Raw genomic sequence first — 23,918 nt, 5'->3', positions numbered from 1 at the left:
AGAATTAAATAGGAAAGGAAACAGTTTTACAATTAGAAACATATTCAGAAGTTAAGGTTCAGAGATTTCCACATGACTGATAGTAGAGGTTGCAGGATTTATTTAAAGTTGGATGATACAGCAATAGATAGGGAAGAGGTTTGTCCTGCAGATGAATACAAGAATCTTTCCAGAACTAGGTTTCAAGGAAACTTGAGTTTGAGATTGACTTAACTATCAGCCTAGGAATGCAGCTTGCTCTTCTCCATTTCAGTATTAAAACCAAATTGCTCATAATCCAGAACATTATGATTTTAAAAGTACAAATGCAAAAAGATTATATTATGCGCCCATCAATTTAAATGAATAATTAGTTTCTATCTCACTGATCAAGAGTCCATTGTTCATTTCGGGAGATAGATTAGGCTATTAGCACTTCCACAAATATTACAAGTTTTAATGACTGTTCCTTTGTTACCAGACCCTGCTAGGACAACAGAGTTCTTTTTGTTGACTGCAATACCTGAACATTGAAAGGTTTGAAGTTACAGGATAATGGCATCTAATTACTATTGGAACTTGACAGAATTGTAGTCAATTTGCCTCAAGGGATTATCATTTGCCTTTCTGTGACTAACAAGTGTTCTTTTCTAAATGGACAAGATAATAATATTGATTTAAATAGATGTTTTTGATCTCTCATATAAAACAGAAAGTGCTGGAGAAACTCAGCAGGCCTTACACTACCTGAGGAGAGAGAAACTGAGTTAATCTTTTGAGTCTGATGTGGAACTTCAAAACATTCACTGTTTCTGTCACCACAAATGTTACCTGAATTTCTGAGATTTGCGAGCACTTCCTGTTTTATTTCAGATTTCCAGTTTCTAGTTTTTCAATTTTGATTTTGATCTTTTTCTTGTCTTACTGGTGTTAGAGCTACAATTATGTTAGTCATTCTCTTCTCCAGTTAAGATTTTTATTTATCATCCTCAGCAAAATGAATTGCTGCTGGAGAAAACTTTTGGTTTATGTGCTCAATAGATGCAATATCATCTCTGTATTCAATATGGCAGTTGGGAGATCCAGAGCAAGTAAGATTCATGCCAAATTAGCATTTTGTCAAGGAACTGATGTGCTGCAAATGGGCATCTGGTGCAGCTTGTTATGTTCTCAGCCTATAACCCTCTCTGCCAATGCAATTGAACTGCGTTTGGGAGTTTACAAGTGGTAAACCAGGGAGAAACAAATTGAAACTGCCAGAAGCAAATTGTATTAATTATTAGTAATCAGTTCTTCAGCTTTACATCTGATCTGTTCTTTACTTCTCTTGTAGAACTCAGCCACAGGCATGTTATTTCTCGATGATGGGCATTCATTCAACTATAAAAGTAAGAATCAATTCTTACTCAGAAAATTCAGCTTCAAGGACAATACATTTTCATCAGTGTGAGTATTATTGGCAGTTCAGCTTTCAATGTCACTCACTTAAAGAGTTTTGGGTAAAAATCTCAACTTCTCGAAAGTGCTTTTACTTGTTAGGTTTTACTAGCTATTAATAGTCTTTGATCATCATGAGGAAGCACATCTGGAACAATATTACCTCAAGGGTAATTTTTATAAAGCATGTAACCAAAAGGACTTCTTTTAATAGTTTTTATGATGGCTATTTCTAAGTTAGAATATGGAGCATTACAGCGCAGTACAGGCCCTTCAGCCCTCGATGTTGCGCTGACCTGTCATACCAATCTGAAATCTATCTAACCTACTGCAACTATTACTCGGTTCAGCATGAAATCATCTTCTAAAGTGAAGGTGGACACTGATGTCCTTTTATAAGATGAGAGTCTTGCGGAGAAATGAAATCAAGTCACAATTTCTACAGCAGTAATTATCATAGTAATAAAATAAATTTTCATCGAGAAGAACACTTTCCACGTTTGACAGGTCACACCTTACATTTGGCTGCCCATTTGTCAGATATAATGCACAGCCCTTTATTTTCGAATCCCTACAGTGTGGAAACAGGCCCTTTAGCCCAACAAGTCCACAACAACCCCCCCTCCCCCCGAAGGGTAACCCACCCAGATCCCTACCTTATTGATCCATAATTATCCCTGACAAATGCACCTAACCTGCACACTCCTGAACACTCTGGGGCTATTTAGCATGGCCAGTTCACCTAACCTGCACGTCTTTGGATTATGGGAGGAAACTGGAGCACCTAGAGTAAGCCAACAATTTTTTCATTGCAAACTGAACACACGCCACTTAAGGTCCACGAGAGTGGAAGAAATAAAAATAGGAATAGGCTGTTGGCCCCTCGAGCTCCACCATTCATTAGGATCATAGCTAATACTGCATGCCTCACATCCACCTGCCTGCCCTTTACCCATGATCCTTGATTCCCCAAACCAAGAATCTTATCTCACCCTTAAATAACCACAAGTACTTTGCCCCCACAGGTCTCTATGGCAAGGAGTTCCAAAGACACTCAACCATCTGAGAGAAAAAGTTCCTCCTCATCTCAATCTTAAATTGGTGTCCCTTTTTTTCTGAAACAGTGCCCTCTGGTCCTGGACTGTCCCATGAGGGGAAATATCCTCTCAGCAGTTAATCAGTCAAACCCCTTAAAAATTTTATATGTTTCAGTGAGATCACTTCATTTCTTAGAGCATAGAACAGCCAAGCAGAAGAGCAGGCCCTTTGGCCCACCATGTCTCTGCTGACTATGATGCCATTCTGAACAAATCTCATCTGCCTGCATATGGCCTGTATGGCTTTGTTCCCTGTCTATTCTCGTATCTGCTTAATGTTGCTGTCATATTTGCTCCTACCATCTTCCCAGGCAGTGCTTTCCAAGCACCTACCACCTTCTGTGTGAACAACTTGCCTTGCACATCTCCTTTAACCTCTCCCCCCAACACCTACCTCACTTTAAACCTATTCCCTCAGTATTTAACATTTCCACCCTGGGAAAAAGACTGCAACTATCCACCCTATCCGTGCCTCTCATAATTTTAGATACTTCTATCATGTAGCTCCTCTGACTCTAGTTAAAATGACCTTGGTTTGTCCAACCTCTCCATATAGCTAATGCACTCCAATCTAGACAGCATTCTGGGAAACCCTCTCCAAAGCCTGCACATGCTTCCTATAGTTTGATGACAAGACCTGTACACAGTACTCCAAATGTGGCCTAACTAAAGTTTATACAGCTGCAATATGACTTGCCAACTTTAATATTAAATGCCCCAACCAATGAAGGCAAGCAAGCCGTGCACCTTCTTTACCACCTTATCTATGTGTGTTACCACTTTCAGGGTGCTGTGGACTTGTACCACAAGATCCCTCTGTACAGCAATGCTCCTAAGGACCCTGCTATTTACTGAATACTTGCATTTCTCTTCCTGGAATGCATATGGCTTCTCACCCTTCCCTCTCAGAATCAACAGTGTCTCTCAGAGATGTTCTTGACCCTGACACTAGGGAGGCAACACACCGTCCTGGTGCCTCATTCACAGCCACAGAAGCACCCCTGATTATAGAGTGCCCTATTATGACCACTCACCTGCACTTCAACCCTCACTGCTGTACACAGCCAATCATAGTGCCAAGGATCTGGCTGCTGCTATGCCTTTCTCTTGTGAAGCCATCCCCCTGCAACTGTATCCAAAACAGTATTCTTGTTTGAGATAGAAATGGCCAGCGGTGGCTCCTGCACTGTCTGCCTGACCTTGCTGGTGGTCACCCATCTACCTGGCTGAACCTGAAACTCCTATATGTTAAACTTCCTGCCTCCTCAGTGAGTATATTTTGCTGCTCCAACTGATCCATACGGTCTGAGAGGAGCTGCGGGTAGGCACATTGCCTGCAGACAAAGATGTCAGGGACATTTGACTCCCCCCTGATCTCCCACATCTCGCAGGAGGAGCATTACACTCTGCAAATTGCCATTACTACACCTCTAGTAATCATTGGATTAAAAGAAAAGGAAAGGCCTAAGGCCGTATCTTGATGCTCCTCAGTGAAGCCTGACATCACTTCTGAAGTTTACCAAAGCACACATTTTCACCTTGACAGCAGCATTTTGACCTCACAGACCACTTTTCAAATTGGCTGTTCCCATTTGAGTTGCCTCCCTTTATATGCCGGTTGGAAGGAACACTCTCAGAATCTTCCAGAATCCTCCTCAGTCACTTGTTCACTATCACTCTGTTGGATGCTCTTCCTCCTATTGAGGACCGGGTCTCCCGCAAACCCCTTCTCAGTTATAGTGTCCAGAATCTCAGTCATATCTCATAACCCCACTTTGAACTCTAAGATGAGAAAGCATTCCGAGAGTCTTAGTGTCAACGTGTGGTGGCGGTGGATATTGTTGTAGAAATTGAACTTTGGGTAGCATTGATGATGTCAGTAAAATTTCAGAGTCTTTGATCTGCCACGGAAATAATAAGGATTTAATCTTTCAAGAAGGGAATGGGCCACACAAAGAACAGACTTATCTGGGGTCAGCAATAGACGAAGCAAATGTTATCCAGCAAGTGTGATTAACAAGCCCCTCCTCAACCATTTGGAAACCCCCAGAATTTGATGGGTAATAATGAAAAGCCAGCTGAGATAGTTCGCCCTAGTATTGTTTATCATCCTGGATTGCTAAGAATTCCCAGATTAGGCCATTTATCTCCTGGTGACTACTGCTGGTAACCTAGAGGAACTTTGCCCTCCCCTTTCAGTTCTTTGTCAACAGGATCTGCCACATCAGAGTAGTTCTATTGTGGATGACTTAAACTGGGACTTTGGGGTAAGAGGAAGAGAGTTAAAAAGTAGGGAGACTTATAGGGTTGGATTTGAAGGGAAAGTAAAATGACCAAGGAGCATCCAAGGATGATCCTTGGACAGGTAAGAAAAATCTGGGTGACTTGGAATTGGAGGTGGTCAGTGAATTGCCTCAGGACTGGGGAATGGGTGATAGAGTGTTGTTTGGTGGTCAGTGAAGAGACAATCAGCAGACCTAAGTTCAGGAAGTTTGCAGAGGAGAGTGAAGGAAATAGGAATTGAGATTTAGCAGAATTGGTCTTCACTTCTGGGGAGAGATGGACATTGTGCAATCATCAGTGAACATCTCCACTTGAGCTTTTGATGGAGAGAAGGTCATTGATGAATCAGCAGAAGATGGTTAGACCAAGGACAAGACCCTGAGGAATTCCTGCATTGATATCCTGAAGCTGAAATGATTGACCTCGTAGGAGAAAGTGAGGACTGCAGATGCTGGAGATCAGAGCTGAAAAATGTGTTGCTGGAAAAGCGCAACAGGTCAGACAGCATCCAAGGAGCAGGAGAATCGACGTTCCGGGCATAAGCCCTTTTTCAGGAATGAGAAAGGTGTGCCAAGCAGGCGAAGATAAAAGGTAGAGAGGAGGGACTTGGGGGAGGGGCATTGGGAATGCGATAGGTGGGGGTGATAGGCGGGAGAGGGGGTGGGGGCGGAGAGGTCGGGAAGAAGATTGCAGGTCAAGAAGACGGTGATGAGTCTGAGGGTTGGGACTAAGATAAGGTTGGGGGAGGGGAAATGAGGAAGCTGGAGAAATCTGCATTCATCCCTTGTGGTTGGAGGGTTCCTAGGCGGAAGATGAAGCGCTTTTCCTCCAGGAGTTGTGTTGCCATGGTCTGGCGATGGAGGAGTCCAAGGACCTGCATGTCCTTGGCGGAGTGGGAGGGGGAGTTAAAGTGTTGACCAACGGGTCGGTTGGGTTGGTTGGTGCGGGTGTCCCAGAGGTGTTCTCTGAAATGTTCCGCAAGTAGGCGGCCTGTCTCCCCAATGTAGAGGTGTAGCGGATGCAGTAAATGATGTGTGTGGAGGTGCAGGTGAATTTGTGATGAATATGGAAGGATCCCTTGGGGCCTTGGAGGGAAGTAAGGGGGGAGGTGTGGGCGCAAGTTTTGCATTTCTTGCAGTTGCAGGGGAAGGTGCCGGGAGTGGAGGTTGGGTTGGTGGGGGGTGTGGACCTGACGAGGGAGTCGTGGAGGGAGTGGTCTTTCCGGAACGCTGATATCTGGAGATTGGTGGGGAGGTAGGTGAGGAACAGTGGGGTTCTGTCCTGGTGGCGATTGGAGGGGCGGAGTTTAAGGGCGGAGGAGCGGGAAGTGGAGGAGATGCAGTGGAGAGCATCATCAACCATGTCTGAGGGGAAATTGCAGTCTTTGAAGAAGGAGGCCATCTGGGTTGTTCGGTATTGGAATTGGTCCTCCTGGGAGCAGATGCGGTGGCGGCGAAGGAATTGGGAATATGGGATGGCGTTTTTACAGGGGGTAGGGTGGGAAGAGGTGTAATCTAGGGAGCTGTGGGAGTCGGTCGGTTTATAGTAAATGTCCATGTTGAGTCGGTTGCCCGAGATAGAAATGGAGAGGTCTAGGAAGGGGAAGGAGGAGTCTGAGATGGTCCAGGTAAATTTGAGGTCGGGTGGAAGGTATTAGTAAAGTGGATGAACTGTTCAACCTCCTCGTGGGAGCACAAGGTAGCGTTGATACAGTCATCGATGTAGCGGAGGAAAAGGTGGTGCCAGTGTAGCTGCGGAAGATGGACTGTTCCACATATCCTATGAAGAGGCAGGCATAGCTGGGGCCCATGCGGGTGCCCATGGCTACTCCTTTGGTTTGGAGGAAGTGGGAGGATTGGAAAGAGAAGTTGTTCAGAGTGAGGACCAGTTCAGTCAGTCAAAGGAGGGTGTCTGTGGAAAGGTACTGGTTGGGTCGGTGGGAAAGGAAGAAGCGGAGAGCTTTGAGGCCTTCATGATGGGGGATGGAGGTGTACAGGGACTGGATGTCCATGGTGAAGATAAGACGTTGTGGGCCGGGGAAGCAAAAATCATGGAGGAGGTGGAGGGCGTGGGTGGTGTCCTGAATGTAGGTGGGGAGTTCTTGGACTAAGTGGGACAGGACCGTGTCGAGCTATGCAGAGATGAGTTCGGTGGGGCAGGAGCAGGCTGAGACAATGGATCGGCCGGGGCAGTCAGGTTTGTGGATTTTGGGCAAGAGGTAGAAACGGGTGGTGTGGGGTTGTGGGACTATGAGGTTGGAGGCGGTGGATGGGAGATCCCCTGAGGTGATGAGGTTATGGATGGTCTGGGAGATGATGGTTTGGTGGTGGGAAGTGGGGTCATGGTCAAGGGGACAGTAGGAGGAGATGTCCGCGAGCAACCAGCGACCTCCAGCAACTATCTTCCTACATGCTAGCTATGACTCCAACCAGTGGAAAGTTTGCTCTGATTCCCATTCATATCCAGCTTTCTGGGGCTCTGTGATGTCAACCTTTGTCAAATTCTGCTTTGATGTGAAGTTCACTCTCACATCACCTCCGGAGTTCAGCTACTTTTTCTGTGTTTGGATCAAGGCTGTAATGAGATCAGGAGCTGAGTGCTCCTACTGGAATCCTGACTGAGGTTCAATAAGCAGATTATTTTTTGCAGACATCCCTTGAAAGCATGTCAATGACCCCTTGCATCACTTTTACTGCTGAACAACTGTAGACAGTAATTGGCCAAGTTGGACTTGGTTTCCTTTTTGTGTACATAAGACATACATAAGCAATTTTACAATTAACACAGAAACATGTAAGATAGAAACAAGAGTTGGTTATTCAGCCCTTCGAGCCTGCTTCCCAATTCAGTAATAATTCCGTCATCTCACTGTTCTCTGGGTGAAGAGATTTCTCCTCATTTCAATCCAAAATGATTTACCCTATATCCATGGATTGTGACCCTCGATCATTGGGAACATCCTTTCTGCATCTACCCTGTTTAGTCTTATTAAAACTTTTAAGATTTTCATGAGGTCTCGCTCATTCTTCTAAATTCCAGTGAATATGGTCCTAACTGATCCAGTCTTCCTTCAGTCTTGTCATACCAGGAATCAGTCTAATAAACCTCCATTGCACTACCTTCATAGCCAGAAAATTCTTCCTCAGATAAAGAGACAAAACCTGCATAAAATGTTCCAGGTGTGGTCCAACCAAGACCCGGTATAATTGCCGTGAGGCATCCCTGCTCCTGTACTCAAATCCTGTTGTAATGAAGGCTAGCATACCATTTGTCGGGTAAATGCCAGTGTTGTATATACTGAAAGCAAGGGAGTTACATGGATAATGGAAAAGAGAAGGTATATGTTGGATTGCTCTAGCAATGCTGACATTGATGTGAAGAGCCAGTTAATTTGTCTTTCTACTACAAAGATTAGTGGTTCTGGGCGACACCAGCTTTTGGAATTTCAGCTACATTAAAATCTGGTTGTGTCATCAGTTTCAGCAGAGACAATTAATTGAAGTAGATTATTCCAAAGGAGGTGGTGCTGAGGTAAAACTATTGCAATACTTAGTAATTGTTATTATTTTGACTCTGCTGACAACAAAATATAATGTTTTTTATACTTTGCTTTTGCCTGTTTTCATCCCTTATTACTTGTTGCTGGAGTTGTGTTCTATGGACACCAACTGGTTTCTGGTATCTTGACCAAGCCATCATGCTTCATTTGTGAGCCAAGACACTGAATATTCATAGAAATCACAGCCAAGGTCATACACAGACTGAAACTCTGTCCACAGAGATGCTAGGGTGACTGTTTCACCTTACCCTATTTCTAATTACACCCAATAAGACCCTTTCCTGCTGTTTCAATTGATCTCAGTTAATTTTGTATGGACTAGCAATTGAACCCGTGAGATCAGTTTTACTGATTTAACTGGTAAACTGGTTTATAAGAACCTTGGAACCAGTTGGGGCTGCTGTTGGGGCTTGAGAATCTTAATCTTAACTCTGAGATTGATGGATTTTTGACAAGGGTTTTGAGAAATACAGGGCAAGGGCATATATATTGAGTTAGATTGCAAATCAGCTATGATCAAATTGAATGGCCGATCTCGCTGAGGGTTAAATCACCTGCTCCTGTTCCTGTATCCCTACCTTGTGTGTCACTTGCATGTACCTTTACTGATTAGGCTAGATTAACCTTGCGAGGAAAACATATCAGGATATCAAGACCTCCATGAATTATTCTGTGGAATCATCCCTGTTTAATCTCCATTCCCTAACTACCACCTGTCTTCCTGGCAACGGTCTGAGATTAAGATAGTCTGCTTACATCTTTGATTTCACATCTCATCCTAAGATGAGCTTCTAACCATCCCTTGGATTATCCGTTTCCACCATTTGTAATTTTGCTTGACTTTATTTTGGTTTTATCTGCTACTGACACCCTTACTATTACGCCTTTCTTACCTCTAGACTTGACTATTCAACGTATGACGTCCCATATACAATTCTCTGTAAACTTGAGATCGTTCAGGCTCACTGTCCTTGTCTTAATTTGCAGCATGTTCCATTCCCCTATCACTTCTATGTTACTTCATTTGATATCCAGTCAAACAGTGTCTAACTTTGAAATTCTCAGAAGCCACATGACACCAAGTTACACTCCAATAGGTTTATTTGAAATCACAAGCTTTCAGAGCGCTGCTCCTTCATAAGGTGACTTGGTCGTCACTTCACCTGACAAAGGAGCAGTGCTCCGAAAGCTTGTGATTTCAAATAAACCTGTTGAACTATAACCTGGTCTCGTGAATTCTCACCTTATCCACCCAAGTCTAACACTGGCACCTGCACGTTTTAAATTCTCATTCTTGTTTTCAAAACCCTCATGGCCTTGCCTATCTGTTTAATCTCCACAATCTTCCAAGGTACCTGTGTTGCTTGACATGATGTATATTCAAAATAAGATTTACTCCACTCTTGCAGCCATGATGCCAATGCCTCTGTGTGAAGTTTTTAAATTCCTACCCTTCACTGCTCTATTTCTCGACCTCACTTTCCTCTTTTAAGGTACTTCTTCAAACCTACTTTTTTGATCATGATTTTGGTCATCTAATGTGGCTCAGTTCCATGCTTTATTTTATATGGTCCCATGAAGCACCTTGGTAATTTAATTAACTTAAAGGCACTAAGCAAATGAAATTGTTGTTCAGCATTGAGGCTTACTGCCTTTGTAAAAGGCTAAACTGTGTAACTGTTATTCTTTCTGTTAAGGTGTGCTGATGAGAAAGGATGTTACTGCACTGAGTGTGTGGTGGAGAGGATCCTTGTTATGGGAGCTGAGAGACCTACATGTGTGACAGCATGGGACCCAGGTAAATAAGTTGACCTCACTGCTCTCTGTGAACCGTTGTGACAAAGAGTTTTGTTGAGTTGAGTAATCACAAAAAATGTTGGAAGTACATAATAGAGTCAGTCCTATCTGAAAGACTTGACAAGCACTGAGAAAGTGAGAGGGACAGTGATTAAGGGAACCCCACTGGAAGAAAGAGCAGGACAGTTGCTCAGTGGCATTAGACTGATTTTTATTTCTGAGATGGTTACCCAGGAGAGGGAATGAGAGAAAATGCATGTGTTATTAAAATAAACCACTCTGTTTTGTTTCTGGCTAAACAGCTGAATGAGATTGGCTTTGGAGAAAACAGGCAGTAGAATTATTCAAAATATTTGCCTCAGGGCAGCTGTGTATAAATGTTGCTTTAATTTTCTCGGAAAATCTAAAAGATGGAAAGAAATTGACAGTATAATAATTTGGTTGGAATGTGCTTCCATTCACACTGCCTGTCAGAAGCTGGGTTTCTGACCACATATTTTATGCATCATAAAGACAGCCAACTTCTACCTTAGTGACATTACGAGACTCCATCTCTGACTTATTTATACTGAAACCCTCATCCATGTGTGTGTTAACTCCATATTTAACTATTCCAGTGCTCTCTGGTCTGTTCTTTCATCACCCATTCTCCATAAACTTTCTTCAGTCTAAAGCTCTGTTCATGTAACTTGTACTAAGTGCTATTTGTGTGCTTCCTGAACTTCATTAACTCTCAGTCCAACCACGCTTCAGATTTAAAATTTGCATGTTTGTGTTGTATTCCTCTGTTTGTTCGAACCACCTCTCTAACTCCCACTCCCCATCCCCATTGCATCTCCCCAGTCACCTCCTTATGGGAAAACAACAGTAATACAGACAAACCTCAATAGCGGGCACTATTTCGTTCGGATAATTGATTATTCGGTTAATCGATACAATGCCTTTCCTCTGGGGCTCAGAGTTTTCTGTTAAGTCCGCTCCCCGATCAGGAAATGAGGCAGCAGCAAACCGCACGCTGACCCCCGCCCCCAACCCTGGCCCCAACCCCGTCGAAACCTGATCCCACCCATCCAACACCATCCTCTTTCTCCCCACCCCCCAAACCCATCCAACACCATCCCCTTCCCCCTATCCCCCAAACCTGCCCAACATCAACCCCTTCACCCCACCCCCCCCAAATCCCATACAACACCACAACCTCCCCACCTCACCCCCCCGCGCCCTCCCTTCCGCCTCCACTCCCTCTCCGGGGTAGCCGGACTGGACACCAACAACAAGACTGCTGCTGCTGCTGCTTTTGGGGGATGAGTCTCCAAATAGCACGTGCGCGCCCACGCACACAGATACACAACTTTTTACTGCAACTCTTTGACAGGTTCCACCTTTGCCCTGTACAGAACAATGTTGGAGAGATTATCTGCGGAAGGGCGGTTTAGGGTGCACGCCTGTATAGAATTCCAGGGAAAGTGTGTGTGGAGGGAGACAGAGGGCGGGTGGTCAGTCTTTTTGAGATGATGCTTGGGTCCCATTAGTGCAGGACTGTTCTCGGCAGCATTTCAATAAACCAAGTTCACTTTTAATCACTGTAAACAAGAGATGCAGTCAGTGTTGGAAACACGTCTTTGATGTAATGTTTCTATCAGGACCTCGAGATCTCCTTCGGATAATCCGATATTCGGATAATTGATATTCGGATAATCGAGGTTCCTCTGTATTTGTAACATGGAAACGAGTGTACTGGTTATACTGAAGCTCAATCTTGATGTATATAAGATGAGTTGGACTAGTATATTCAATAGTTTTTCTATTTTCCCTTCTGGGGAAGGCCCTCAACTCTTGGAACCCTCAAATCACTTAATAATTTTTCAACTCCATTCTCTCATCTATTCCTAAATTTACTCACTTCATCATTGCCTGGGCCCTATGATTTGGATTTTCCTTTCTGAGTCTCTCTGCCTCTTTCTCTTCCCTTATGACACTCATTTTAACCAAACTCTTTGACCAAACGTTTTGACACTGGTTCTAAACACACTTCACATGACACCATCAAATTTAATTTGATAATGCTCTTGGAACATTTTGCTGCCTTAGGACACTATATAATCCAATCTGATGTTGTATTCTTTGATACCTGCCACTCTGATGTGAGCGATGTTGCTGACCATTTTGTAATTTCCCTCTACAGACGGACAAGAGAGTGCAGTGCATTTCACCTACAATGCTGGGAAGTCCCTTTTAAACGTTGAAGATCTGCGACTTAATTTAGCCTGTGACTGGATGCTGAAGTTTCATTACTGATGGGCAGACATTGAGCTATCTGTATCAAGGTTGAAGTGATTTTCATTTGAATCCATAGTCAACTGCAGTATTGGTATCAATTCTGTGGGGAGATGATGGAGTGGTGGTTATGTCACTGGACTAGTCGTCCAAAGACCCTCTCTAATGCTCTGGGGTTCAAATTCCATCAGGTCAGTTGAATTCAAAAAATACATCTGGAATATTAAGTTAGACCTAGAAATGATGACTATGACAACTATTGTTGATTGTTGTAAAGCTGCATAGTTCACTGATGTCCTCAAGGGAAGGATATCTGCCATTCTTACCTGGTCCGGTCTACACGTGACTCCAGACCGCAGCAATGTGGTGATCTTCACTAAATTCTCAAATAGTTCAAGGGCAAATAGGAAACAGCAACAAATGCTGGCTTTGTCAGTGACACCCACATCCCATGGAAGATTAAAGAACAGCCTTCAATAGATTACATTTCTACCAAAAATTCAGCCCTGTATAGGATATTTTAAAGTCAAGAGTCTGGTGCTAGAAAATTACAGCAGGTTAGGCAGCATCCGAGGAGCAGGAGAATTGACATTTCGGGCATAAGCCCATCGTCAGGAATCTGAGTTCCTGATGAAGGACATATGTCCAAAACATTGATTCTCCTGCTCCGCGGACACTGTCTGACCTGCTGTGCTTTTCCAGCACCACACTCTCAACTCTGATCTCCAGCATCTGCAATCCTCACTTTCTCCGAGGATGTTTTGAGGTCCTGTAACTTGCTCGTTGTTATTACATGAATTCCCCTTGATTTTGTTTCCCTGTTTTAAGCTAATTGACATAAGCTAACTGAGGTATAAATAGTTAGGCATATTTGAGTGTAAGACAACCTTACTCTCTGGATTTCAATCTCTTAGAAGACAAGTAGTGAAACATGGAGCATAATAGATAAGGCACGTTCCAGATTTGGTCCTCAGCCTGTGATCTTGACCCAGATAGTAGAGCTAGTACTAACTACAGTGCTGTGACTCCTACAGAGATGTGCATATGTGTAGAACTCATGTAAGAATAAAATTGGACTGAGCTGTGCTGCGTTTTCAGTTTGGGAAGCCTGTTGATCTCTGTTTTAGGCTGACTCATTGAATCACTAATTACATTAGAGGTGGGTTAGATAATAACCTGTGCATTTCGGAGCTTTAGCCCCAGATAAATTATATCCTTTAAGTAAGGAAATAAAGTTGACTCTGAACTCACCCAATAGGATTGTAAAACATGTTTACTAGAAATATGCTCAACTTTGCTGGCATGAGGCACGCAGCTGTGTTAGATGTTTGTTGTAAAATGTGCCATACTAATCAGAAAATAAACTGATTGACTGTAAGGTCATAGCTTACAGTCATAGCTTACTTAAACTGATTTGATGAAAGCTCACAGACCTGAAAGATTAACTGTTACCCTGTCCATAAATGTTTCTTAACTTGTTAAGTATTTCTAGCATTTTCTGTTTGTATAACTTAAGCTGGAGTGTGTAATTTGATGCCAGTTTTACTGAGGCTCTTTCTGCAGGGAGCCATCTATTTCAGACCAGCAGCAAACCTTGGACTCATGTAAGTTACATTGCAAGGACACACATCCACCTTCACCGTCTCCCACGTTGTCATGTAATCTGCACATGTTAGATCTGATCTGTTGGTTGTGGAATAGCTTAGCTCTTGTCTATCACTTGCTGCTTATGCTGGTTGGCATGCAAGTAGACCTGCTTTGTAGCTTCACCAAGTTGATTGCTCCTGGTTAGGTATGCCTGGTGCTGTTCCTGGCTTTCTTCCAGCGTTCTCCTTTGAACCAGGGTGAACCCCTGGCCTGATGGTAATGGTAGAGTCATGAATATGCCAGACCATTGCAGGTTGTGTGGTGTATGATTCTGCTGCTATGCATCTTGAATTAGTGTATCTTTTTGAAGTTTGTTCCGTTTCGCACGTTGATAGTGTTACATAACATGATGTGAGGTATTATCACTATGAAGGTGGGACTTCACCTCCACAAAGACCGTGTGGTAGTCACTGTTAGTGATACTGTCATGGACAAATGCATCTCCAACAGGCAGATTAGTGAGGACAGAATCAAGTATGTTGTTCCCTTCTGCAGGCCCAATTTAGCATCAATGTTCTTGCACTTACCTGTTTTGAGCTCTGTGATTTGTGATATTGGCAGCAGCCCAGGATGCTGTTCATAGATTCCTTGTCCGTTTTTTATGATTAAACATAAAATGCTAGAAATATTCTGGAGGCCAGTCAGTACCCGGGGAGATTTGTGGCAGTGTTACAATCTGAAATTTTTAAACTCACTTTTGAGTCCATGTAAAATGGAAACATGAGTTCATTGGTTCATTAGAAGTGTGGAAAAGATCAAAGTGGAAATGATGCAGAGAATTAAAATGAGAAGCAGACTGAAGGAAGTGTTGATTAGCACTGCTGCCTCACAGTGCCAGGGACACATGTTCGATTCCAGCCTTGTGTAGAGTTTTCACATTCTCCCCGTGTCTGTGTGGGTTTCCTCCAGGTTCTCCGGTTTCCTCCCACACTCTGAAAATGTGCATGTCAGGTGAATTGGCCATGCTAAATTACCCATAGTGTTAGGTGCATTAGTCAAAGGGAAATGGGTCTGGGTGGGTTACTCTTCAGAGGGTCGGTGTGGACTTGTTGGGTCAAAGGGCCTGTTTCCACACTGTAGGGAATCTAATCTAATCAGCGCAGTGGCCAACATATCTGCATTCAGTCTTTCCAGTGAAGAGAAAACATGATCAGTACAGTTACTAAATTGAGAGTCGTACAGATAAGTACTACTTCTAGAAAGAATGTTTGGAGCTCTGTGAAAAGTAAAAAGATAGATACTGCATTACCAATGCTTCCATCTAATGATGGAAAATTTGACCATGCTGGAACAGTGCTGTGTTTGATCTTAATTCTATCAATTCCTTGGAACTTTCTTTTTTATTGTATATTTAAAAATGCCCTTCATCTTGCTGACCCAGAACCTAAAGCTTGTCATCCAGAGAAGGTTTCAGGAGACCACATCTTCAAGACAATAGACAATAGATGCAGGAGTAGGCCATTCAGCCCTTCGAGCCTGCACCGCCATTCAATATGATCATGGCTGATCATTCCCAATCAGTATCCTGTTCCAGCCTTATCTCCATAACCCTTGACTCCACTATCTTTAAGAGCTCTATCCAATTCTTTCTTAAATGAATCCAGAGACTGGGCCTCCACTGCCCTCTGGGGCAGAGCATTCCACACAGCCACCACTCTCTGGGTGAAGTAGTTTCTCCTCATCTCTGTCCTAAATGGTCTACCCTGTATTTTTAAGTTGTGTCCTCTGGTTCGGCACTCCCCCATCAGCGGAAATATGTTTCCTCCTGCCAGTGTCCAATCCTTTCATAATCCTATACGTTTCAATCAGATCCCCGCTCAGTCTTCTAAACTCAAGGGTATACAAGTCCAGTCGCTTCAGTCTTTCCGTGTAAGGCAATCCTGCTATTCCAGGAATTGACCTCGTGAACCTACGCTGCACTCCCTCAATAGCCAGAATGTCTTTCCTCAAATTTGGAGACCAGAACTGTACACAGTACTCCAGGTGTGGTCTCACCAGGGCCCTGTACAGCTGCAGAAGCACCTCTTTGCTTCTGTACTCAATTCCTCTTGTTATGAAGGCCAGCATGCTATTAGCCTTCTTCACGACCTGCTGTACCTGCATGCTTGCCTTCATTGACTGGTGGACAAGAACACCCAGATCTCTCTGAACAGCCCCTTTACCTAATTTGCTACCATTGAGGTAGTAATCTGCCTTCCTGTTCTTGCCACCAAAGTGGATAACCAGACATTTATCCACATTAAACTGCATCTGCCATGCATCTGCCCACTCACCTAACTTGTCCAGGTCACCCTGTAATCTCCTAACATCCTCATCACATTTCACCCTACCACCCTACAGAAATGCCAGTTCTGACTGCACTATAAGACAATGGCAAATTTCTTGTTGATAAAACACTTGCTTTTAGTTGTATTTCAGTTTACACAATGACAGATACTTGAAACATTAAAGCAATGACAGTGCAAATTACCATCCCCAAAAGTGTTTAACTGCTTAGTTATCATCCACTGACTATAATGTCAGTGTGTGTGGCCACTGAACATCTTAAGAGTTTGACCTTTAGGAAGAGTTTGGAAGGGAAATCTCTAATCAACCATGATTGTATTGAATGACAGAACAAGTTTGAGGGGCCAAACACCTATTCCTGTTTCTAATTCTTATAGCCTTATTGTCTTAAGACAATAGAATTCAAAGTGTAGCCTAGAAATGGCTAAGAGAATCCCTTATTGATGAGGAACCACAGAGAATTCTTTAGATGAGAGTTTTACTGGGTTGGAGAAGTGCTGCACAGAGTGGTCCAGGGATTGATTTTGAGAACTACATGCTTCCTAATTTACATTAGCCACTCGAGTTTTCAGACTCAGAATTGCAAAGGCCATCGTCTCCAATGCTTGTGATGCTGCTGAGGCTCAAATGTTCCTGATTTGAGAGACCTATTGCTAAATCCAAACCTCAGTTCTCAATTTAACTCAATGTTAACTCAATTTAATTTCCACTTCTCTTATGAACAGTTTATGAGTATTCCTGAATATTTAATTGAATGTTGCATTCATGGAACATGGATGTCAACTAAATTAGAAAGTTTAAAATGTTTTCACTATTGTTCATTTTGGAAATAAAAATGAAACAAGAACAATACGTGCACCAGCTGCTATATGGCAAATTAAGTATAATTAAAAACCATGTTTGTTCCTGCACCATCAGATTTATATTAATGTTCAGATTCTTCTGCAAAATTTCTATTATAAGTTGTTGCATTTTCCTCTGAGTTCACCAAAGAGGTGTTATTTTAAAAATTGTTGCCTGATGAATAAGGTTTTATTTATGTTTCAACTTTCTGCCTTGTTTCAACTGTTAATAGACAAAGAAGAAATATTAATCTTTCCATTTATTCTGGAGAAGCTTCCTATTTCCAAGGACCACTTTATGCTTTTTTTAAATTGGATCCTTTAGGAAATATCTTTGCAGGCCACAAGAGACACAAATCGACTGCATTTCGTGTAGGTTTTCTTCATCCCTGCAACGTGTTACCATGGTACGACAAACAATATCTCTATCCGTCAAACCATAGAGTCATAGAGATGTACAGCATGAAAATAGACCCTTCGGTCCAACTCATCCATGCCAACCAGATATCCCAACCCAATCTACGAGGAGAAAGTGAGGACTGCAGATGCTGGAGGTCAGAGCTGAAAATGTGTTGCTGGAAAAGCGCAGCAGGTCAGGCAGCATCCAAGGAACAGGAGAATCGACGATTCGGGCATAAGCCCTTCTTCAGGCATTCCTGAAGAAGGGCTTATGCCCGAAACATCGATTCTCCTGTTCCTTAGATGCTGCCTGACCTGCTGCGCTTTTCCAACAACACATTTTCAGATCCCAACCCAATCTAGTGCCACTTGCCAGCACCCAGCCCATATCCCTTCAAACCCTTCCTATTCATATACCCATCCAGATGCCTTTTAAATGTTGCAGTTGTACCAGCCTCCACCATTTTCTCTGGCAGGTCATTCCATACATGTACCACCCTCTACTTGAAACCGTTGCCCTTTAGGTCTCTTTTAAATCTTTCCCCTCTCACCCTAAACCTATGCCCTCTAATTCTGGTCTCCCCCATTCAAAGGAAGAGACTTTGTCTATTTATCCTATCCATGCCTCTCATAATTTTATCAACCTCTATAAGGTCACCCTTCAGCCTCCAACGCTCCAGGGAAAACAGCCCCAATCTATTCAACCTCTCCCTATTGCTCAAATTCTTCAACTCTGGCCACATTCTTGTAAATCTTTTCTGAACCCTTTTAAGTTTCACAACATTCTTCTGAGACGAAGGAGACCAAAATTGCACACAATATTCTAAAAGTGACCGAACCAATGTCCTGTATGTCTGCAACATGATCTCCCACGTCCTGTACTCAGTACTCCGACCAATAAAGGAAAGCATACCAAACGCCGCCTTCACTATCCTATCAACTCGCAACTCTACTTTCAAGGAGCTATGAACCTGCACTCCAAGGTCTCTTTGTTCAACAACACTCCCTCGGACCTTACCATTAAGTGTATAAATCCTGCTAAGATTTGCTTCCCAAAATGCAGCACCTCGCATTTATCTAAATTAAACTCCACCTGCCACTTCTCAGCCCATTGGCCCCACCTGATAAAGATCCCGTTGTACTCTGAGGTAACCTTCTTCGCTGTCCACTACACCTCCAATTTTGGTGTCATCTGCAAACTTACTATCTATACCTCTTATGCTCACAATCACTTATATCATCTGGTTAATGCAAGGCAGATTTTTTTGCTTAGAATTTGATTTTGAGAGTTATTTTTGATGAAGGCCCTTGACTCTTTTCAGAAGTTGTACATTCAAATTTTCTTTGTGATGACTTCTTCAGTTGTTTCAGGATGATGTTGGCGGTGCCATGTTTATTGCTTATTTCTTGTCACCTTGCAAAAGTGTTGGTGTAATATTTTGAATAATTGTATGTTAAGCAGCCCTTAAGCATTATGTAAGTCTGACTGGATCAGGGTGGTTATTCCCTCCCTGAGGGATTGTCATGAACCACTTGTGTTTTTCCAACAATCCCTGCAAATTGTCAAGTTTATTGACTTCAGTTTCACAAACAACGTGATTGTAGTAATTATTCAGTTCTACAGATATGACCCGATTGCACCTCTGTGCTTCACTTTTCACAGTGCTGTCGGCCCATTCAGATTGTTCCACATCTGCTGCCAGTTAATAGCAAACAAATCTAAGTGGGTTGCCACTACTCAGAATGTGTTTTATTTTAAACTCTTACCTTTAGATTTTTAGCATCCTTAGATTCCAGATCCATTACACTGAGTAATGTTTAGTGTGTTTTCATATCTCTTGAAAAAAGTCTGTTGGAGTAATGAATGCTCTAAAACTCTGAATATACTGCTTTATCCATTTGTTCATAAGGCTATTGATTGTGAATTCATTTAATGTGAGTAATTTCTTGAATTCATAGTATCAAATGGTAGATGCTGTTACACAAATGCAACTATGTGATCATTTTCCAATTAAATCAATTAACAGATATCTTCTTTTTACAGGAATTTTCAATTTAGTAGTTTAGCTTTAATTTACAGACTTGCTTCGATGTAACATATATGACAAAACCTAGATGTTCAAAAGTAAAAGAAACTTCTGACTCGCAATTCTCTTTTGCTGTATTCTACATAAAAATCTTTTCGGTATCTTCATTCTGGCTTTCTAACTCTTTATTATCTTCCTTAGTAGTAGTAGTTTTGAAGGCAGATATTTAACATCATCATGTCATGAACGATTATTGCGATGAAAGGTGTGCAAGATTGAGAGTTCTTTGAGAATGTTTAGCAGAGTGCTGCTAATATACTGACCAATAGACATAGAATGTCTTGCAGTAAATAATTAAAGTATGTTCTCCATAATGGTTAGTACTAAGGAATAAATATTTTCTTTACTCATCTATCTAAAATTTGTTTTTATTTTCACCTTATATATTGCCATAACTCAGTGTCAAAAACAATGTTTATCATCGTTATGATATATTTCCAGCAGGGAGAATGCAGCAATTTATTGTCAAAATTGGTATAGTTTTCACTTTTACTGTCAAGGGTGGAAAGAGTGACATTTGAACATGGATGAAGTTGTACACAAGCCATTTTTGTCTACTAGGTCACAAATTAGGAAATATTCGGAAGCAAAATAAGAGAAAAAGATCGGAAAAATGACACACATTGCAGGTTATAATCAGGTGCAGAACCTTCGCAAAGTTTCCATCCCAATTTTGTGTAGATGGGCATCCCTAAACATGTTAGACTAACAGATTATGTACTGAGTTACATTAATCAGGAAGGCTGTGTTACTCTGAACTTGCAGATTAATCCATGATCATAAGATGTAGGAGCAGAAATTAGGCCTTTCAGCCCATCGAGTTTGCCCCACCATTCAATCATGGCTGATAAGTTTCTCAGCCCTATTCTCCCACTTTCTCCCTGTAGCCCTTGATCTGCTTGACAATCTCTATCTTAAATATGCTCAACAACATGGCCTGCACAGCATTCTGTGGCAGTGAATTCTATAGATTCACTACTCTCTGGCTGAAGACGTTTCACTTTATCTCCATTCTAAAAAGTCTTCCCTTTACTCTAAGGCTGTACCCTTGGGTCCGAGTCTCAAAGACACTAATTGTTGCATTATGCTCATTTCAGTCCTGAAGTTTTAGATCTTATGCTAAAGTACATTGTAGTTTTGTTTATGTTACTTTAATGCCTCATCCAAAAATTACGTTCATTATCTTCTGGAGCCCAGGATTGGGTTTACATTGGGGTCCATAACAGGAACTCAAAGCTGTAGGGAGCTCTCTGTGCTTGAGTGAGGGGTAGAGCCAGTATGCTCGAGTCAGGGGCTGGGGACCAGGACCAGCACTGGATTCTGTGATTTGAGTCCCTGTTCCTTCTCAATACTGCAGTGAATTGTTTGCCTAGCTCTTGATTACATACTGGGTTTACGGTCATGACTTTTGACACTTCGTGAGAATGCTAGACTAAGTATAGAATAATTAAATTCTGTGCCAAACTGAATAGTAGGACCTCCACCCCCCACCCCCTGCCATAAATTCAGACTTCTAAAAGGCATATACAAGACTGATATCACAAAGTATGTTCAACATGAGCAGTATTCCTCTGTTCCTCACGTCTGAAAACTCTCGGTTTGAACCATTGAAGTTGAACTTATGCCTGCCCAAGTTCACAAATGACATTCCCTATTAGAGTCAACCATAGTCTATTTCCTTACTTTGTCCAGAGAGACAGCAATCTATCGCAGAGTCATAAAGATGTACTGCATGGAAACAGACTCTTCGGTCCAACTCATCCATGCGAACCAAATATCCCAACCTAATCTAATCCCATTTGCCAGCACTTGGCCAATATCCCTCTAAACCTTTCATATTCATATACCCATCCAGATGCCTTTTAAATCTTTCCACTCCACGTCTTCCTTTGCCCTTGCTAATGTTGTGCATCAGCATGCAGCTGCATCACTGGCATCAACCTGGTAATGTGAAAATAGGATAGGCATATTCATAAAACGCAAAAGAAATCTAATCCTACCAATTACCATCTCGATGATCAACAATAAAATGGTGTCACTAACTACCCTGTTACGCAGAGTTTATAAAGCAATAGCCTACTCAGTGTTGCTCAATTTGGGTTCTGCTAGAGCCATTTAGCTCCTGACCTCATTACAGCCTGGGTTCAGACATGGGCAAAAGAGGTAAACTCAAAAAGTGAGGTATGAATGACTGGTCTTGACATCAATGTGAATTGAATTGAATTCATTGTCATGTGTACCAAGACAGTGAAAAGCTTTGTCTTCTGAGCAATACAGGCAGATCACAAGAGTTATGTAGCATAGATAAGTAAATAATAAGTAAACAGCTGAAAAAACAAAAAACATAGGTACAGACGAATGTTAAAGTTTGAGAGTCCATTCAGTATTCTAACAACAGTAGGGTAGAAACTGTTTCGAAACCAGCTAATGTGTGTGTTCAGGCTTCAATGGTAGAGGTTGTAGAGAAACATTGCCAGGGTGGGATGGATCTTTGAGAATGCTGCAAGCCTTTCCTTGACAGCGGGCCTGGTAGATGGATTCTATGGATGGGAGGTTGACTTTTGTGATTGTCTGAGACGAGTTCACCACTCTCTGTAACCGTCTCCGATCTTGAATGGTACAGTTGCTACACCAGGTAGTGATACATCCAGACAGAATGTCCTCGATGGCACACCTATAAAAGTTGGCAAGGGTATTTACCGTCATGCCTAATTTCCTCAGCTGCCTGAAGAAGAAGAGATATTGTTGGGCCTTTCTAACCAGTGCGTCCACATGAAGAGTCCAAGAAAGCTTCTTTTGGCTGACCATTCCCAGGAGCTTGACATTCTCCACTTGTTCCACCTCTGTGCTGTTGATGTGTGGGGGCATGAGTAACATCCTGCCGAAAGTCAATAATGAGTTCCTTGGTTTTGCTGGCATTGAGAGCTAGGTTGTTCTCAGTGCACCAATTTTCCAGGTCTTCCACCTCTGATCTGTAGTCTGTTTCATCACCATCTGAGATTCGACCGACTATGGTGGTGTCATCAGCAAAATGTGAAATTTGATCAGTTGAGACAATGAGTCCTGACAAAATAAAAGTCATTGGGAGAGAGGGTAAAACTCTCCACTGGTTTGAATCTGATTCAGCACAAAGAAATATGGTTGTGGTTATGGAGAAATTGGAGGCCAATGACCCTGCTCCACTGCATCACTACGGTGGTTGCTCAAGGTGGTCTTCCAGGCCAGCCATCTCTTGCTGTTTTACCAGAGATCTTCCCTTCCACAAAACATCAGGAATGGGGAAGTGTTCAGCATCATTCCATAAAATTTGCAAATACTGAAGAGGCCTGGCTTCATATACAGTAAGATCTGAACATGCTTAGGCTTGATGATAAATAGCAAGTAATATACATGCCACCCAAGTGTCATGCAAAGACCATCTCCAACAAGAGAGAATCTGATCATGTCCACTTGACATACAATGGCATTACCATTTCTGAATTCCCATTGTTAGTATCCTGGGAGAGCTTTCTAATTATACTTCTGTCTCTGAGCCAGAAGCTCTGGGTTCAAGTCCTATCTATTCCAGTAATGACTCCGATCTCATTGAAATATATTATTTCAGACCAGACTCCCTCAAAATATACTAAAAATATAGCCTAGACTCTAACTTTTTTTTTATTTTAATGGCAAATGCCTGGCATTTCATTCTGGATGCAATTCAATTGGTCACACTACCAGATTTAAAACAAAACACACTATTCATTCACTATAGTTAAAATACAACAAAAGAAAGAAGAAATTGGCAAAATTTAACATAGTAATAAATTATTAACTACTATTAATTAACTCTTCCAAAATATTAACGTCCCATAAACATACCCTTGGCAAATTCAGAAAACAGATTGTCTCACAAGCAACTCCAGCAGCAGGAAGAGAACCCCCAGCTTTTAGTTGTAATCAAGAGGGCGGGGGGGGGGGGGGGGGGGAGGGGGAAAGAAATACCTTCTACTTCTTCAAGACCCCAGAAGCAACTGCTGAAAGCTAACCCTAAAAATCCTGGGTCTGTGGAGCTTGATCCATTCAGGCTGGTTCTATTGTTTCAACTAAAAGAGAAACCCAAGGCTTCACAACCTGTTCATAAATTGTCAATGGACATTTCCGTTCCTCTGCCTTAAAACTTGTCTTCAAAAAACCCAGACAAAATGCACTTCTTAAAGCCATAATATCGTCACAATGTGTATGGTAT

General features: G+C 42.3%; 1 protein-coding gene across 10 annotated transcripts in view; it reads left to right on the top strand.

Moving 5' to 3' along the window:
- The window catches only part of LOC140476558 (neutral alpha-glucosidase C-like), a 123,031-nt gene extending 110,024 nt beyond the window's left edge, over nucleotides 1-13,007 (top strand). For all 10 annotated transcript variants that reach the window (XM_072569351.1, XM_072569350.1, XM_072569349.1 and 7 more), the window contains 3 exons: nucleotides 1,313-1,425; nucleotides 10,053-10,153; nucleotides 12,338-13,007. In XM_072569351.1, coding sequence (XP_072425452.1) covers nucleotides 1,313-1,425; nucleotides 10,053-10,153; nucleotides 12,338-12,450 — 327 coding nt within the window. In that variant the 3' untranslated portion in view covers nucleotides 12,451-13,007. The remainder of the gene's footprint in view (nucleotides 1-1,312; nucleotides 1,426-10,052; nucleotides 10,154-12,337) is intronic.
- The last annotated feature ends 10,911 nt before the right edge of the window (nucleotides 13,008-23,918 follow it).

Source organism: Chiloscyllium punctatum, chromosome 4 (genome assembly GCF_047496795.1).
Source record: "Chiloscyllium punctatum isolate Juve2018m chromosome 4, sChiPun1.3, whole genome shotgun sequence".
Classification (NCBI taxonomy): Eukaryota; Metazoa; Chordata; class Chondrichthyes; order Orectolobiformes; family Hemiscylliidae; genus Chiloscyllium; species Chiloscyllium punctatum.
This window is presented reverse-complemented; position numbering and strand designations above follow the sequence as displayed.